Source organism: Orcinus orca, chromosome 1 (genome assembly GCF_937001465.1).
Source record: "Orcinus orca chromosome 1, mOrcOrc1.1, whole genome shotgun sequence".
Lineage (NCBI taxonomy): Eukaryota > Metazoa > Chordata > Mammalia > Artiodactyla > Delphinidae > Orcinus > Orcinus orca.
The window spans coordinates 200771223-200790007 of record NC_064559.1 but is presented as its reverse complement, the minus strand read 5'-3'; the positions used below and the strand labels follow the sequence as shown (position 1 = coordinate 200790007).

Genomic DNA, 18785 nt, shown 5'->3' with positions numbered 1-18785 from the left:
CACCATCACCTTGGGGGTTAGGATTTCAACATATGAACCTGTAGGGGGACACAGACATTCTGTCTATAGCATAAGTGGTCGCTTTTTCTGTTTGTGGTAGAGCCAGTTCCTCCCTTTCACAAGGTCTGAAGGTGGCTAAACGACCTTACCACCTAGACGTTGCTAATTGGCCTTGTTACCCACTTCCTCTGTATGTTGCGTTTCAGAGAACTATTTTATGATTCTGGCATGTGAAGGGCATTTGGTTTTCGGAGTCAGAGTATCTGCTTCTAATGGGAATCGGTTCAGCTACAGCAGTAGGCATTGAGGGCTAGCCGTCTTGGGGTCGGATTTGACCTTGAGCACCAATCCCTCCTGAATTTGTTATATGGTACCTTAAGAGTTGCTTCACCTTTTTTGCCCATCCTACCGCTAGAAAAATGGTCTAACCGATCCTTTCATAAGGACGTTGCATGAAGAAAATGAGGTGTGATTTCTGCAAAAAAAAAAGATCCATGTGTGTTAGCTATGTTTGCAAAGGATTTGAGAACTTTTTAGTAGAGCTGAGTGAGTTCTCACAAAGTGAGCACATCCACATATCCAGCACCTAGAGCCAGAAACGAACACAGCCATCATCCCAGAAACTACACCCCCAAGTGCAACCACTGTTCCTAAGCAGTGTTGTTGAGTTCAGCTATTTTCACACCTAGATTTTGTGATGCTGAACATGCCGTGTAACACCAGTGCAGTAGCTGATCCAGGGAACCTGTGTTCTGATATGAAGGCAGGATTCCTGGGAGTTAGAGAGAAGTGGAGAGTTTAATAGTTAGCACAGTTAAATGATAATGATAACAATAAAAGGCAAGTGCAATATGAAACATCCCAGATGCAGACAATAAAGCTTGTGGTTCCCGATTTGTTAATAGCTAAAGAGAGACGTCCAAGTTAAAGAGTGTTGGCATTTTGAATTGGCATGTGGTTCTACTAAATAGCATCTTCTCCAGGGGAGGGGAGGCAGTGGGTTTCACGAGAGTTTTGTTTTGTTTCTGAGGAGCGTGTCTGTTGCATACGCTTGCAATCTGAACAAAGGCTCTGCAGTGGAAGGCAGCCTCTGCCCTCCAACAGTTCATATATTGGTTGGAGGGAGGATTTAAAAAGTCACCAAGGCAAGGAGAAGCCTCAGAGAAGGCGAGCTTAACTGAGTCTTGACAAATTGGTAGAATTCAGAGACAGAGAAGAAGTGGGCATTTAAGATAGAAAGTAGGCATTTAACATCCCCAAGGCAGTGGGGACATCCAGGTGGCCTTCTGAGGACACAGAGGAGACAGAGCAGTCTCGGGAGTGTGGAGGGTTCTCCTCGATACGGCTGGAAAGTGCTTTCCATCGAAGCTGTCCAGCACAGTGGATACAGACGCAGGTTACAAATGCAGGATACAAATACAAGTACACAGACCTCGATTTGGGTTTGAATTTTGGGTTTGTCACTGACCATGTTGACCCTGGCAAATCACTGTACCTCAATTAGCCTCAGCAGTCAGAACCTACTCATGGTTGTAATGAGAATGAAATTACAGGAGATGACACACTCAGAGCACTGAGTACAAGATCTCATGCATAACAAGGCCTGAATAAGGTATCAGCTACCATTAGCACTTGCAAGTGTATGTGTGAACCCTGCCATTTTCTCTTGTGCAGTTTTCAAAGTCTTACACTACACTTCTCTGTTCCTTCAAGCTCATGGTTTGTCAAGACTTTTTCTTCAGAGACCAGATGGTAAATATTTTCAGCCCATGTGGTCTTCGTTGAAACCATTCAGTCCTGCCCTTGTAGCTCAAAAGCAACCACAGACAAGCCATACACGTAGCTGGATTTGGCCCAGAGCTACTTTGTATTTGTGCACAAAAGTGTCCTCCCCAGGGTGGGCTGGGGATCGCTTTCAGAGCAGCTGGCGTGATGGCCAGTCCCATGGCCAACGAAATTTCTGTTGTCACTGGGTTTTGGCACTGTGCCAGGCTTGTGGAATGGATCCGGACACTCGTAAATACCACTGGATGTGTGTCTTTCAAAAACATTTACTGATCACCTTCCTTCTGTCCTCACTGTCCTCGGCCCTAAAAGGGTAGAACCCGGCCAAAACCCACAGTCTTCCAAGTGAGATCACACCCCTGGTCTCAGGACTTAATGAAGCTCAGGTTCTTGATGTCTCATCGCAGAAAGAATTCAGTGAGAGCCAAAGTGATAGGTAAGATGTGGATTTATTTAGGGAAACACACTCCACAGACAGAGCGTGGGCCATCTCAGAAGGTGAGAAAGGCACCAGGGTGCAGGGTTGTCAGGTTTTATAGGGGTGGGTAATTTCATAGGCTAATGAGTGGGGGGAGTATTCCAGCTATTTTAGGAAGGGGCGGGGATTTCCAGGAATTGGGCCACCGCCCACTTTTTGATCCTTACTGATCTTGGAACTGTCATGGCGCCTGTGGGTGTGTCATTTAGCTTGCTGATATAAGCATATACTGAGGCTCCGGGTTTGGGGGGCCATCTTGGACCCATTTGGTTCTAATCAGTTTATGTCATGTCCTCGGGCTATGTTATTCTTTCAAAGGTTGTGCCCTGCCCCCTTCCCTCCTGTTTCAGGAGGAGAAAGTGATAAGTTAGCAGACAAACCAATACAAAGACCTTCATATTGTGATGTGTCCTGAAGGCCTTGGTGGGGAAAAGGTGGTGAGCTGGCAGAGGGTCTGCTGCAGAGGGGGGTGGTCAGAGGAGACTTGCCAAAGAGGTGACATTTCTTCCAGCAAGAGACACTGACTACGATGAGAGAGTGAGACATTAGCCTAGGAAGATGAGGAGTTGTTTTAAAAAATACACAAATAGCTCAGAAGTGTATAAAATGAAAAGTAAGCGACCCCAGTTCTCTGTCTCCTCAGCCCCAATTTGGATCCCCTTAAACAGGGTGAATAGACGTGTATTGATAAAGTAACCCTCCTTGAGAGAATGTTCCTAGGTCGGGACCACCTTCTCTCACAGAGGACAACCCAGGTCCCCAGCGCCCTCAGTCTGGGCAGGTTGCCCCACCGGGCTGGGCTCTGAGTGGCCTTCTATTTCCGGCCAGGCATACCCTGCGTTGAGCGGGGGTCTCCCGAGCGGGGTCTGCTGACGCTGGTCTAAGAGCTGCAGCTGTTCAGCCTCGCCTGGCAGTGCAGCTGAAACGGCTGGGTCCAGTGGTGGGCTCTTTGCGCCCATTTTTCCACTCCACCAGAGAGGTTAGATCTGCCAGTACATTAAAAATGAGCTAGGGCAGCTCTTTCCCAGAGAGGGCGTGGTAGTTAGATCTATGTGGGAATTACACTGACCATTTGATTTCAATCAATAGTTTTGTTCTCTTGGCTTCATGGAAAAACTCTTAAGAGTTTTAAAATCTTAAGCGTTCTGAAAACCCCTGATGACCTGAGTCACCTGGGCAAAGAGCTCAATAAAATAGTAAGTATCCACACACACATTTTATAAACAGAAGTGCTAAGGGCTCCCCCTCCCCTGCCCGAGTCCTGAGGTTGGCAGTAGCTCTCTGCTCCTCTCCGCTCTCACATCACGGAGGCTACCTAGAGAGGGATGAGTGGTTCCAAGCAGGAACCACTTAGGTGTGCCCCTGACCCCCCGAATGACCCCACCCAGGCCCAGCATGAGATGCTAGTGGAGAAGCGGTCACTGGTTTTTCTGAACCCTGCCTGAGTTTTACTCTGGTTCTCCTTTTGCAAGATGCTTCTCTGATGTTAGGGCTCTGTTTGCAGGCTGGTGACTTTGTGGTCCTTTCCACCCCATCACAGGACACCCCGGGCCCTCTCTTTCTCCTCCGTGCCTTGGCTCTAGCATCAGCCTCATCCACCTCGAAAGGCCCCGTTTGATGACTGGAGGCCAGGCAGAAACAGGTCTGCATCAGGCAGCGGCAGCTCCGTTCAGTCGGGGTGGGCCCCAGCCGTCTGTGTAATCACAGTGGACACAAGGAGTTTCGGAGGGAGCAGTGGCGATTCCTGTGGGTCCCCCTCAAAGCTCATCCGGCTGGAACCCGTTGGGAAAAGAAATTTCCCGGCAAGATTGAAAGGCTGACGATGGCTGACAGAAACGTCAGGCCTAAAAGCTAATGCTGAATGAGGGTGGAGTGGTCAAGACGTTTCCATGTGGAGAGAAAGGAGCAGGTATTCTGGGTGCGAGCATTGTGGAAGGAGAAAGCTGGCGTTTGTAGGTGCTGGGGGCGCTCTGGGTGGGTCATTCTCCCCCCTCGAGTCTTCAGTGCTCATCTCTGGCATCAGGATTTGCCACCATGGCAAGGAGAGTGTGGTGCCACTGAGGCTGGCAGTGCCCTTATGTCCAAGGAAAGCAACGGGCCTTTTCCCCCTTCGATAAAAAGCTCTCCCGGGGGCTTCCCTGGTGGCGCAGTGGTTGAGAATCTGCCTGCCAATGCAGGGGACATGGGTTTGAGCCCTGGTCCGGGGGGATCCCACATGCCGCGGAGCAACTAGGCCTGTGAGCCACAACTACTGAGCCTGTGCGTCTGGAGCTCCTGCTCCGCAACAGGAGAGGCTGCGATAGTGAGAGGCCCGCGCACCGCGATGAAGAGTGGCCCCCGCTTGCCGCAACTGGAGAAAGCCCTCGCACAGAAACGAAGACCCAACACAGCCAAAAATAAATATAAATAAATAAACTTAAAAAAAAATAAAAGTTCTCCCGGGTGACCTCAGTGCTGATGGAGCAGGGACCCCCCACCCCCACCCCGGTACAAGGCGAAGTAAGTGACCCTGGGCCCAGAGCTCTCCTCCCTGGGGCGGGTTTGGGTGACCGTTCCTTTCCAGCCCTGTCCTCCTCCTCATTGCTGCTTGCTTGATGTATTGATGTCCTAGAACTTCCATTTGAGGCAGGGGAAGAAGGACAGTTTCTGGGAGAGTCCATTTGGCTGGAGCTGAGAGTTTAGGTCATTGATCTGTTGGTTGTTATGACTACCTAGGGTTCCAAGAGCATCTCCTCTGTCTTTCTAGCAAAGCAACTGGTTCTGCCACAGAGACATTCTCCCATCTTATGTATTTGTAATTCATCTTTATTCCTTTTGCTTCTAAGTAGTCACAAACATTATAGAAATGTATAAGGAAGAAAGTAGTCCTTTCCTATAATCGCCCCTCCTCCCTGGCTATCTGTACTTAAGAGTTAGAGCTAAAAGAGTCTAAGAAACCCAGTAACATGTAAGAGCAAGGGAAGGGCTAATGTAGACTTGAAATCCACACTTAACTTTTGAAAGTAGTCAACTTCTGTTCACACTTCACCCTAAGTTCTGTATTTTTGGTGTTACAGACTACTGAGGCGTGAAATGTCCAGACACGCTAACAGGAAGGGGAGTGATCATAGCAGAATCCGTACACTTAATGCACTCACCACCTGCTGTTCACACACACTTCCTCAGTCAGGCTCACAGCAGACTTGCAGGATGGAGCACGATCCCTGTTTAATACACGAGGGAAGTGAGGTTTAGAAAAGTAACGCGCCCAAGATTCTAACCCTCATAAGGGGCAGGTCTGGACTTGAACCATGTTTCTCGCTCTCGCTCTTTCCATTTCTCTGAGCCTTTTCTGTCTCCATCATGTCTGTCTTGAAATTATAACAGATAATCCATCCCCACAGGTCAGTCTTGTGGGCCAGTCCGCCATAAAACCACCCGTTCACTTAACAAATGGGTGCCTGTGTTGTGCTGGGCACCCTTCCAGTCACTAGGAATCAGCAGTGAACAGAGCCCACCAAGACCCTGCCCCCTCGGGGCTGACACTCTAGAAGACAGACCAGCGTTAAACAAATCACAGTGGATGGGGCGTGTGCCCTGCCCCAGGCCCTCCCACGTGTCCTTCAGGAACCTATCCATGGTGCTCTCGGCACACTTCCTGACCCTGTATTTACACCTTCAGCCTCCGAAGTCTCTGACTGTCTCACCTCTCAACCTAAGTCGTGATTTAGACAGTGACTGGATGGCCATTTTCCTCAGCAACGGTATGGTTGTCTGGGTGGGGGACATTGCAGGTACGGCGGAGGAAGAGGGAAGTGAAAGATGAACACAGCCAGTGAAGGCTCCCAGGCTTTGGAAGACTGAGTAAAATGAGGCTTTGAAAAACTCCCTCCCTCCTCCCACCGGTGCTACACACAACACTGAATGTGAGCGCTCAGAAAACAGAGAGCGGGGGCCCTGCCAGCTTCGGCTTCCATCGCAGCGTACAAGGATGGAGTAAAATCCTGCCTGCGGCGTGTTCTTTCAGGCCATTGGCTGGCTTCTAGGTCTCTGGTGTTTGCCCAGGGACCTCTTGGGAGGGCCTCTTACATTTTCCTCTCCACTCTGAAAGGAGCCCTTGGTCCCTCCATCAGAGGTCAACGCTGTGCTGAGTTCAGAGGCAGAACAATCGTAGTACCTCGGGGCTGGGACGCTCCCCTGCCAGGAAGAGGAGCATTTAATTGCTTTTGGAAACCATATTCTGTCAAAGTACCCAGTTACCAAGAGATCTGTGCCCAGCTAGGCTAGTCCCCTCCTGCTGTCATCGTTCCAACACCCCAGAGAAAGCGCAAAAAATGAAATCCATGGATAATCCAAGTACCTGCTTTTTTTTTTTTCCTTTGGGCCGTGCCACGCGCGCCTTGTGGGATCCTAGTTCCCTGACAAGGGTTTGAACCCGGGTCCCCTGCAGTGGAAGCATGGAGTCCCAACCGCTGGACCGCCAGGGAATTCCCAAGTACCTGCTTTTTTCATCTTTTCCCTAGGATATCTTTCAGCAGAGCTAGGCAGAGAGCCTGCCAACTCCAGCAAAGGGGCTAATGAGCAGTGATTTGGGAGGTGGGAAAGAAAGCTGTATAATTGGGTGTATTTAGTGGCAAATGAACGGTTAAGAAGCGTTGATTTCACCCAACTTGCTTCAGGAACGATGCAGGCCCATGGTAAACAAACAGCGCACCCTTTATGGCAGCCCTACATGGGGTGGTGCCAGTCAGTCCCCAGATGCCACCAGCCTGGGCACAAGCCTTTCCCGGGCAGGGGCATGGGCTGCAGGACTGTGTTTTTCATGCCCACCGAGAAACCAGGCCCGTCGTTTCTGAATGGCAGGATCTCTGACTGGTTCTTGTGCAGAGGTGATGCCTGGGTTCTCTAGTTCTATAATCGACTATAATTGATTGTCGTTGGGAATGAGCTATTTTCCAGGCTAAGGTAGGGTGGGATCTCAGGTGAGGGATTTTAAAATGAGGAGAATGAGTCAGAAACATTGCGGTTGCCTGGGGTTGGTGGAGCCGTGGACACCCAGTGGGCCTTAGCTTCTGTGGACATTCTCATGTTGTCTAGGAAGGAAGTGGCTGGAACCTTCCCGACGTCACCCCCCTAAACTCCCAGCTCCCATTCGATAGAGCCCTGGGAGTGGCCCAAGACCCCTACTGCTCTGTCCTCCTCAGTAAGACGCTGGGATGAGCACTTTCCGGATGGTCACAGCAGGTGCCCCTGACCTTCACTTTATCCCCAGGGAGGATGGAAGCAGAAGGGGCTCCAGCTACCTCTGTGGTATCTGAGCACACCGGGCCAAGACGCTGCAGTAAAGCAGAAGGACCACTGGACAAAGCCAGGAGGTGCAGGAAGCGTCTTCACTTCCCTGGGCCCCAGCCTCCCAGACCCATGAGATGAGGGTTCTGGCTAAGTGATTATTTTTCTGATTTTCAGTGCATTCAGTAGTTAAAGTTCCATTCACTGAGAGCCTCTCCCTTGCTCACTCTAACTGCCCCCCACACCCTCCTGAATGAGAGGCTCCAGGAGAGGAAGACGGTAAGAGGCCCTCCCGAGAGGTCCCTGCGCAAACACCAGAGACCTGGAAGCCAAGCAACAGCCTGAAAAAACACGCCACACACAGGATTCTACTCCATCCTCGAACCACTGGTGATTTCTAAGGGCTCTTATGCCCTTAGATTCTGAAATTCTTCATCCTGGCCAGCGCCCAGCCTTGTCTTCGATTCCAATGGAGAGTCTTTCCAGAAATGCTGTCGACAGTAGCCTTCCTTTCCTTGGATCATGTAAAGCAGGCATTATTGCTCTTTTTTTAAATTTATTTATTTATTTATTTTTGGCTGCGTTGGGTCTTCGTTGCTACGTGCAGGCTTTCTCTAGTTGCGGCGAGCGGGGGCTACTCTTCGTTGTGGTGTGTGGGCTTCTCATTGTGGTGGCTTCTCTTGTTGCGGAGCACGGGCTCTAGACACGCGGGCTCAGTAGTTGTGGCACTCGGGCTCAGTAGTTGTGGAACATGGGCTTAGTTGCTCCGCGGCATGTGGGATCTTCCTGGACCAGGGCTCGAACCCGTGTCGCCTGCATTGGCAGGCGGATTCTTAACCACTGCGCCACTTCCCTGCGCCAATAATGCCAGGGAAGTCCCGGCATTATTGTTTTTAAGAAGCTTTGCTAAGATTTAAAAGACTCCAGCCTGCCTGCCTTATTATTTATTTATTTGTTTACATTTATTTTTGAGAGGAAGGGTGGTGAGCACTGGCCTTCTCTTCAGATCCATGAGAGTCTGTGTCTGAAGCCAATGCAAACTACTGGTGCGGCATCAGGGTGGGGACGTTGATTCGGTGGCCGCACCAACCCTTCTTTAGCCGTGTCTGCCATGGACGAGCCCTCGTGGGGTCCCTCTCCCTGGGGGCGTCCAGGCATCCAGGTTTGGGGACATCCTAACCCCAAAAGTAATAAATGGTATCACACAGTCTGACCTCTGCCTGTCCTCGGAGGGTCTGCCTCAGAAAGAAGAGCAAGTGTCCGCGAGGCCCACAGGTGCAGCTTGACCCAGCAGGGGCCCCACGGCGGCTAGAATTCCAAAGGCAAGGTGGGCAGAGACCTCCCACTTCCCGCAGGCCTCGTCCCTCACCCATGCCGCACCCCAGCTGCAGCCGGTGAGAGGCAGCGGGGGGATGAGGTGTCCAAGTGGGTCCTGCAGCTCAGGGTGGCTCCGAGTTTGAGTTGAGCTCGTGTAACCGGGGCCATCGTTGGTTTAATTTGTAAAAGAGGTGCTCTGAGGTCGGCTGGCAGTCCACCTCTCTTCAGCTGGGGTCTTTTCTGCTTTTGGATTTCTACTTCCTAGGCCTGCACTGGGGAGGCTGTTCTAAATACTCTGTCGTCTAAATAACATCTGGTCTCCGTGGAGCCGGTAGAGCAGCTGCTGGTACCCGGCGACCTCCTCCCTGAGCAGCGGGAGAGTCTCCTGTGTTCAAGGTCCGTGTCCTCCGCCAGGGATGCAGCAGGCCCAGCAGTGAGCCCCTAAGTGGTTGGGCGGCTCACACGGGCGTGTCGCCAGCCTGGGTCTGTCCGGCCTCACAGACTCTCCTGCCTTTGTCGGGGCAGGGACTTTTCTCCTGCTCTGTAAACCTAGGCGTGCGGAGCCCCCCACCCCACCCCGCCCGCCCCAGTACAGACGGTGAGCAGAGTGAGATTTCAGATCCCCGGCTGTTTGCTGAGCAGCATCACAGCCTCTTTGGTCTCAGCTGACCGGGGAGGAGGAAAGGAGGGCCCCTGCAACCAGCTCATTTTCACTTGGCCATTGTTAATCTTTCACAGCTGCCGTGGAGTTACCTATTAGGGACCAATTCTGGAAGGATTTCTTGGTACCGACCACAGAACTAGAAATTGTTTCATGGTTATGCGTCCAGGAGAGAGACAAGACTGAGAGGGCCTGGCTGTGGCAGCTCCAAGCAGAGAGTGGGACTAACCCTGATTAAAATGCCCGGAGTCAGGCATTTCTTGGCTTGCGGAAGTGCGCCACCCCCATGTCCCTGCAGCCACGGGGCCTGGCACAGTCTCGTGATGGCCAGTTTTCCCAGAGGGCTCAGCAGGGAGCACCGGCCTCCTGGCCGTGAGAGTCTGGGGTGAGCTGAACCCAGCTCTTCCTGGCCTGGGTGCCCAAGTGCACCCGGAGAACCGGGAACAGGGAGAGAAGAGCAGCTTAGCCGGTCCGAGTGTGGCCTGGGAGCATGACTTGCAGATGAGGCCTGAGTTCAAGGACTCTCAGGAAACCATGGCTTTAAAAACAAGTTTTTAAAAATAAATTTCTTTCTTTATTTTTGGCTGCGTTGGGTCTTCGTTGCTGCGAGCGGGGGCTACTTTTCGTTGAGGTGTGTGGGCGTCTCATTGCGGTGGCCTTCAGTAGTTGTGGCTCACAGGCTCAGTAGTTGTGGCTTGCGGGCTCTACAGCGCAGGCTCAGTAGTTGCGGCTCATGGGCTTAGTTGCTCCACGACATGTGGGATCTTCCCGGACCAGGGCTCGAGCCCGTGTCCCCTGCATCGACAGGCAGATTCTTAACCACTGCACCACCAGGGAAGCCCTAAAAACAATTTTAAATCTTATTCTCTCTCTCTTCATTCTCAGCGGACCTTGCTTATTGTTTTTTAATTTAAAAAAAAATTTATTTATGTTTGGCTGTGTTGGGTCTTCATTGCTGTGCGCGGGCTTTCTCTAGTTGCGGCGAGCGGGGGGGCTACTCTCCCTTGCGGTGCGTGGGCTTCTCATTGCAGTGGCTTCTCTTGTTGTGGAGCATGGGCTCCAGGTGCACGGACTTCAGTAGTTGTGGCACGTGGGCTCAGTAGTTGTGGCTCATGGGCTCTAGAGCTCAGCCTCAGTAGTTGTGGTGCATGGGCTTAGTTGCTCTGCGGCATGTGGGATCTTCGCAGACCAGGGCTCGAACCCGTCTCCCCTGCCTCAACAGGCGGATTCTTAACCACTGCGCCACCAGGGAAGCCCTGCCTTGCTTATTTTTAAATTTTCTTCCCATGAGAATTTTTTCACCCTCCCTCCATCAAGCTCACCAGCCCACCCGGGCTCCCATCTGTGGCCACCCCTACCCTGGGCAGTGGATCCCACCCCGTCTTTCCTGTTCAAGGACTTGGCTCCTTTACTCCACCCCCATTTTCCTGCCACCTTTTTGGCAAAGCTGGTCAAAGGATTTTTCTGTATTGCTGTCTTCTCTTTTTTCCTTCCTTCCTTCTCCTTTTCTCTCTTCTAACCAAATTTAATAATAATTTTTACCCCGTGTCATCAAACATCTCCCGTTTTCAAGTTCCACTTGCCTCATCAATGTCAGTTTACAAATACCTCATTTGCTTGAAACAGGATCCAAAAAAGCTCTGACTCTCCCTGGCGGACTCCTCCCAGGCTTTCTTCCCTCTCTCTTCACCCCGATTGCTTTTCATCCAGGTTCCCGGCCCCTCCCTTTATGTGGGAACGTGACCCGATGGACTGAACGTTCCCTCCCCTTGCAGACTGTCTTCATGTAGCTTCTGGAGCACACACTGTCCGGATCGTCCACTGCCTTGCTGCCTGCGCCTTCTCAGTCCAAAGCAGTGATCCTCAGCCCTGGCTGGGCATTCGAATTATCTGGGGAGTGTTACTAAGAAATGCTGGTTCCTGGGCCCCACCTCCAGAGTTTCTGTTCCGGTTGATCCGGAGAGGCGCCTGGGCATTGTTCTTTTCCTCCAGTTCCCCAAGTGGCCCTGTTGTGCAGACTGCGGGAGGACCCCTCGTCTGACACTGGAGCGCCCTGGCTTAGTGCTCAGATGCTCCTCTCTCTGCATTCCCAAGATGATCTCATCCAATTCCACAACTTTAAATACCATCCAAAGGCTGATGGCGCTGACCTCTCTCTGAACTCCAGACCCATTTGTACAACTGTCTCCTTGACATCTCCACTGAGATACCTGATAGATGTTTCAAACTTACCATGGCCGGCGCAGAACTCCACCTGATCTGGAAAGGGCACTGCCGTTCAGTTGCTCAGACCAAAAGCCTTAGAATCATCCTTGGCAGCTTGCTTTCTCTCCTTCCGCACAGCTAATCCATCAGTAAGTCCCTGGGGCGCCACCTGCAGAGTAGCTCTTAAATCTAACCCTTTTTTGCTTCCACCGCTACAGCCAGCTCCAAGCCTCCCTTATCCATCCGCACTGGTGATAGCCTCCCAGCCAGTCTCTCTGCCTCCACCTTGGCCTTCCAGAGTCCGTATATACACGACACATATGCTAGAGCAGCCTCATAACATACATATTGGATTATATTACCTCCCTGTTTTCAGTAACTTCCAATAACTTCCCATCAAACTAGTAATGAAATGCCAAGTCTTTTACCACAGCCTGAACACCTGCACATGATGTGGCCCTTGGCTGTTCTCTGAGCTCGTATCACTCACCTCCTTGCCACACCAGTCTCCTTCCGGTTGCCCCTGCCCCAGGACCTTTGCACATGCTCTCCTAACTAGAATACTCTTCCCCTAGTTACCTCAGTAGTCATATCCTCAGTGAGATCTTCTCTGACCCCATATTTATAACAGACCCCTGATCACTGCTTTGTTTTTATGTAGCTTTATTCATCCCTGGCACTATATTATGTATTTGCATACGATTTACATTTTACAAGGGCCGGGACTTCTGTATAAGAATAGCAGCTGGTGTATTCATAGTGGGTGCTCAGTAAATCTTTGTTGAAATATATGAATCTTCAAGGCTCGCGCCTCCTCTTCTGGCCACTGCTGAACTGAGCATTGGGCGAGAGACATCTCCTGGCCCAGCCTGTAACAGGTGTGCATTCCTTGTCACCTCTGCTTAAGGCTCTAGACCAGAGGTCGGCAAACCTTCTATAAAGGGCTGGATAGTAAATACTTTAGGTTCTGCAGGCCATACAGCCTCTGTCTCATCTACTCAGTTCTGCCATCATAGTGCAAAAGCAGCTGTAGATAATACAAAACAAATGGGTGTGGCTGTGTTTTAATAAAACTTTATTTACAAAAATAGGAGGCAGACCCACTGGCCATAGTTTGCTGACCCCTGCTCTAGACCCCTACTAATTCTGAAATTTTCAGCCTTTTCCCCAAACTTTCATGGGCATAAAGGAAACATTCAAAACCACTTGGCAGTCTGATCAGCAGGATGAATTTCTTCCCAGAAGTGAGGAAATCTCCTCCTGGAGCAACTGTGGCTGATTTAACCAAACAGTGCACTTCCTCACTGTTGGGAAGAGGCCAACGTGGGGCAAAAGGATGGAGAGAGCAGGCAAGCTTTCTTCTTAAAGGAGCCACACCAGCCTTTCTCCTCCATCCATCTTCCAGGAAGCAGAGCTGCAGAAGACACTGGTCTCATGTGCACTGTGGGCTTTTTAGTTCCTGTGACTTAAGAGGGGAGTGCGTTTCACTTTCTTGGGTTCTCCTACAACATATTAGAACAGCATATTAGAACAACACTTTATATACATCATTGACTCGGGGATCTTGAAGCCAGGTTGGATGAGAAGACCTGGCTTTAAAATCTGCCTCTACCACTTACTAGCTCTGTGACCTACTTTACGGGGTTGCTGTGATGATTAAGTTAAGTAGTGTTTGTGAAGTACGTCATCACAGCTGCTAACATTTATGAAGTGTTTGCAAGGCATCGTGCTCTTTGATAAACAGCTAAGGTATTATCTGAACCTTCACACAACCTGTAGGGCTGTAGAGCAGGAAACTGAGTTTAGAGAGGTTAAGTAACTTGCCCAAGGCCACTCAGTGAGTGGGTAGCAGAGCCCACATTCAAATCCAAGTTGTAGGGCTCCCCTGGTGGCGCAGTGGTTAAGAGTCCGCCTGCCGATTCAGGGGACATGGGTTCGTGCCCTGGACCGGGAAGATCCCACGTGCCGCGGAGCGCCTGGGCCCATGAGCCATGGCCGCTGAGCCTGCGCGTCCGGAGCCTGGGCTCTGCAACGGGAGAGGCCACAACAGTGAGAGGCCCATGTACCGGAAAAAAAAAAAAATCCAAGTTGTCTGCTGCCTTCCTAGTGCACATAACAAGCATTCAATAAATGATGGCTCTAATTACAGCCAGTGGTAGCTCCACCAGCAAGTATTGTGTGTCACTGAAGAGTAACTTGGAATAAAATTTGTCCATTATCCTCATTTCATTGATTCGCTTGCTCAGGGGCCCTCAAATGAGGCCTCGATGTTTGCTCTCCTCCCACTTTCAGAGCCTGTGACCTTCCTGGTGCCGTGAGTGGCTCCTCGCAGCTGCCTCTCCATGGCGGGGGAAGAAGACTTCAGCTGTGCATCTTTATGGGGTGCTTTCTGACCAGCTCCCGGAGTGTGAGCTCAAGCTGTTGGCAGAGCTCCCGAAACGCTCCCGTCACTGACTCAGAGACAGTCCCTTTCGCCTTCCTGCTCCTCTCAAGAACTGTGCTGGGTTGTCACATTGATTGAAGGTCTCCTTGTTCCCTGAGATAATGGAAAATTTTTATCAACCTGCTGTAAAAGAGTGGTTAAAGAATAGGCTTTGGAACCACCTGCTAATGAGCTGGTGAACAGGATACTGGTTCTTGAGAGCAGAGAACATCACTGAGTCTTCTTTGCCCCTGAACTTACGTTTAGCTAAGTGGTGTGTCATTGGTGTGGCTGAGAATATGGGTTCACTGTTGCTTCTGTTTATTTATTTATTTGAAGTGTAATTAACTTACAACATTATATTAGTTTCAGGTGTACAGCATAGTGATTCGATATTTCTATTCATTATAAAATCACCATGATAAGTCACCATACAAAGTTATTACAGTATTATTGACTATATTCCCCATGCTGTACATCAGGGGTCCCCAACCCCCGGGCCACGGACTGGTACCGGTCCATGGCCCGTTAGGAACCGGGCCGCACAGCAGGAGGTGAGTGGCGGGCGGGCGAGCGAAGCTTCATCTGTATTTACAGCCGCTCCCCATCGCTCGCATTTCCGCCTGAGCTCCACCTGCTGTCAGCATTATGGTGAGTGGTATAATTATTTCATTATATATTACAACATAATAATAATAGAAATAAAGTGCACAATAAACGTAATGCACTTGAATCATCCCGAAACCATCCCCTCCTCCCACCGTCCGTGGAAAAAATTGTCTTCCACGAAACTGGTCCCTGGTGCCGAAAAGGTTGGGGGCTGCTGCTGTACATTACTTCCCCGTGAATTATTTATTTTATGACTGAAAGTTTGTACCTCTTAGTCCCGTTCACCTATTTTGCCCATCCCTCCACCCCTCTCCCCTCTAGCAAACCACCAGTTTGTTCTCTGTAGCTATGAGCCTGTATCTGTTTTGTTACGTTTGTTTGTTTTGTTTTATGGCTGAGTAATATTCCATTGTATATATACCACTTCTTTATCCATTCATCTGTCAATGGACACTGAGATTTCTTCCATAGCTTGGCTGTTGTAAATAATGCTGCGTGAACCGTCACCGTGGCTTCATTATTCTTAAGAATGTTGCCTAGGGGCTTCCCTGGTGGCGCAGTGGTTAAGAATCCGCCTGCCAATGCAGGGGACACAGGTTCGAGCCCTGGTCCGGGAAGATTCCACATACTGTGGAGCAGCTAAGCCCGTGCGCCACAACTACTGAGCCTGCATTCTAGAGCCCGTGAGCCACAACTACTGCAGCCCGCGAGCCACAACTACTGCAGCCCACTTGCCTAGAACCTGTGCTCCGCAACAGAAGCCACCACAATGAGAAGCCGGCGCACCGCAACAAAGAGTAGCCCCCACACACCACAACTAGAGAAAGCCTGCACGCAGCAACAAAGACCCAACGCAGCCAATAGATAGATAGATAAAAGAATCTTGGCTAATGCTTACTGAGCACTCGTTGCTTACCAGGATCTATGCTAAGCCTTTTGCATGCTTTATATCATTTGATCCCCTAAACCAACAGACCTTTCTGCAATAATGGACTGATATCTATATCTACACTGTCCAGTACAGTAGCCACTGAACATGTGAAATGGGGCTAGTGCAACTAAAGAACTGGATTTTTACTTTTGTTTAATTTTAAATTTAATTAAATCCAAATAGTCACATGTAGCTAGTGGCTGGCTGTATTGGACAGCTCAGCTCTAAACAATCTTTTGAATCCATTTTACAGATGAGAAAAAAATGAGGGTTAGAGGGTTAAGTAATTTGCCAAAGCTACTCAGCTCTGTAGTAGCAGAGCCAGTCTTTGGACACATGTTTCCTGTCCAGAGCCCTTGCTCTTCACCACCATGTTATACACTCTTTCTATTATACTTTTTCCAGAAATTGTCTCCTGGTTAATTGTCTCCTGGTTACAGACTGTTCCCTAACTCTTAGTACCATGTGTATGTATGCAGCCTCTCCCCTTCAAATGTGAAAGACCTATCCAGAGAAAGCTGGAAAACTTACCAAGTATGTAAAAGAAGACATGCATAAATGGGAAAAAAAATTCCATGTTCATGGATGGAAAGACTCAGTTTTGCAAAAATACCATTTTTCGGGCTTCCCTGGTGGCGCAGTGGTTGAGAGTCCGCCTGCCGATGCAGGGGACGCGGGTTTGTGCCCCGGTCCGGGAAGATCCCACATGCCACGGAGCGGCTGGGCCCGTGAACCATGGCCGCTGAGCCTGCGCGTCCGGAGCCTGTGCTCCGCAACGGGAGAGGCCACAGCAGTGAGAGGCCTGCGTACCGCAAAAAAAAAAAAAAAAGAATGGAGTGGATCTGTATGTAATGATATGGAAGTATACGTTTGACGTATTGGAAGAAACATTGGATCAATTAGACAAAATAGTCTAGAAAAATGGCTTGTTAAATCTTTTTCTATTAAGGAAAAGGTTTCAGAACAATGAGTACAGCGTGATCCCATTTCACTTTTTTTTAAGTCTATGTATGCAGGAAAAGAGTTGGGAGGGCACACACACAGGCTGTTCCCAGTGGGGGACAGGGGAGAGGAGGTCTTTACATTTATACACACTTCCATGTTGCTTAAACTTTTACAATGAGCAAATACTGCTTTCAGAATATTTATTTTTTAAGGTATCTTGACCTGAAAAAGGAGTGCGAGTTCCAGCTGTGGCTCCCTCACTTAGCTGAAAATCATAGTGAAGGACTTAACCTTTGTTGGCCTTAGTCACCTTCTCTGTTTAAAAATAAATCAGGGGGCTTCCCTAGTGGCGCAGTGGTTGAGAGTCCGCCTGCCGATTCAGGGGACACGGGTTCGTGCCCCGGTCCGGGAAGATCCCACGTGCCGCGGAGTGGCTGGGCCCGCGAGCCATGGCCGCTGGGTCTGCGCGTCAAGATCAGTAAAATTTTAAACTTTTCCATGTTTTTCAAGCATGGTGGGTGTGGCTACTTTTATAATCAAGAAAATAAATAAGCCTCTGTTTTCCTTCTTTAATAAGGGAGTTGTACTAGTTCTCTACAGATCCTTCCAGTTCTAACATCTAAGAATCTCTGATCTCAGATTTACTTGGATTTTGAAATTAAAAACAAAAATAACAAAAAAAACCTGGCCCCCGACGTCATGGTTCTCAGTACTAAGCCGTGCAGGCATACCTTCGGCCACTGCAGTTTTCATAGGCTCTTTGCTCTTTCTTTCAGTTCTAGAAACCTCTCCTCCTGGGGCTCTGTTTTGCCTGCCTCTTGGAAGGAGGGGCAGACCCTGCAGGACCGAGGCCTGTCCGGGGCCAGCAGGGCTGCTGGGCTTACTCCAGGCCACAGAGTAAGAGAAGCTATTTTTGTTGTGGGAGCTGCATTGTTGGCTTCTCGCCAAGAGCGCGTGCTTGCAGGCGTGGTCGATGTGTCCTGTCTGCTGCTGCTGTCTCTACCACTGCTTCCAGAAAAAACTTGAGAGCACGTCTCCCCAGAGCCAGGAGCTTAAACCTGAGACGGGTGTACAGGGATGGGTGCTCTTTTTTGTGTGTTCTTCCCCTTCTGGCCATTAGAAGGGCAGCAGCAGACCAGAGTGTGGCCCAATGAAGTGGGAAAGACTTTTCTCCCGGCGCTTCGCCGGACAGGGCCCCCTCCTCACTGTGGCTGCAGAGAACTCAGTCCTGATCTGGGCTTTCTAGGCCTTAACAGAGCTGAGCGAGCTGCCCTCACCTCTGTCAGCCTGCTGGGGTTTCCTCAGGCTGCAGCTCATCTCACCTACTGGCCAAATCTCCTGTTTTCAGTCCAGCCTGGGAACAGTGTCCTTCTTGGTGTGGGGCTTGACCTGAGCCTGGCAAGGTACCTGGATCCTTATCCAGCCTGGCCGGCTTCCTCAGGTAAGTCCAGCGTCCCATGTCAGCCTCTGGCAAGAAGGCCGTTGGAGCAGGTGCCCACGTCCATCAGCCCTTAGTTTGTGCAGAGGGACAGCTCCAGGCCGGGCCACCGTGTGACCAACTCCAGGGGTGGGGCAGGGGGATTTACACTGGGCACTGAGTGTTCATTTATATACGTAGCACTGTAGGCAGTGCCCCTGGAGTTGTGTAGCTCGGCGGCCCTGGCTTGAAGCCTGGTACCACCGGAGACCCACATCATAGACCATGAATTCCTCACCAGCGTCGAGCTGTCATCGTGCCAAGCACTTACTGAGTGCCTCGTGGGGACTGGGCTCTACGTGTCCTCCTGTGCCTCTGGAACATGCAGTATAGGATAAGAAGTTGGTGTAGGCAGTTTGAGGTCGACTCTCTGCTGGTCAACACAGATACATCCTTTGACTGGTTTTCTCGGCTCCCTTCTTGATTCCAGAACTTCCATGGCCCTCCTCTTTATTACCCATTTCTAATCTGGGGGAACTTCCTTTTTTCCCTTTCAGTTGCAGAGCTACTTTGCTGCATGTGAAGATGAGACCCCTGCCATCCGGAACCACGATAAGGTCCTGCAGCGTCTGTGTGAGCACTTGGACCACGCCCTGCTCTATGGGTAAGGAGGTGGCCTCTGGAGAGGACAGTACAGAGCAGCAGGGCAGGACCCCGAGCCCGTGAGTAGCCCTCAGAGGGAGGTCC

At 50.4% G+C, this 18785-nt stretch overlaps 1 protein-coding gene and 1 long non-coding RNA gene across 3 annotated transcripts in view; both read left to right on the top strand.

The window, feature by feature from the left end:
- The window catches only part of PLEKHM2 (pleckstrin homology and RUN domain containing M2), a 38080-nt gene that overhangs the window by 3293 nt on the left and 16002 nt on the right, over positions 1 to 18785 (top strand). For both annotated transcript variants that reach the window (XM_033433019.2, XM_033433020.2), the window contains exon 2: positions 18596 to 18702. In XM_033433019.2, coding sequence (XP_033288910.1) covers positions 18596 to 18702 — 107 coding nt within the window. The remainder of the gene's footprint in view (positions 1 to 18595; positions 18703 to 18785) is intronic.
- On the top strand, positions 543 to 13127 carry LOC125960859 (uncharacterized). Its single transcript, XR_007470956.1, has 2 exons — positions 543 to 2221; positions 3804 to 13127. It is a non-coding gene; the product is annotated as an uncharacterized LOC125960859 (long non-coding RNA).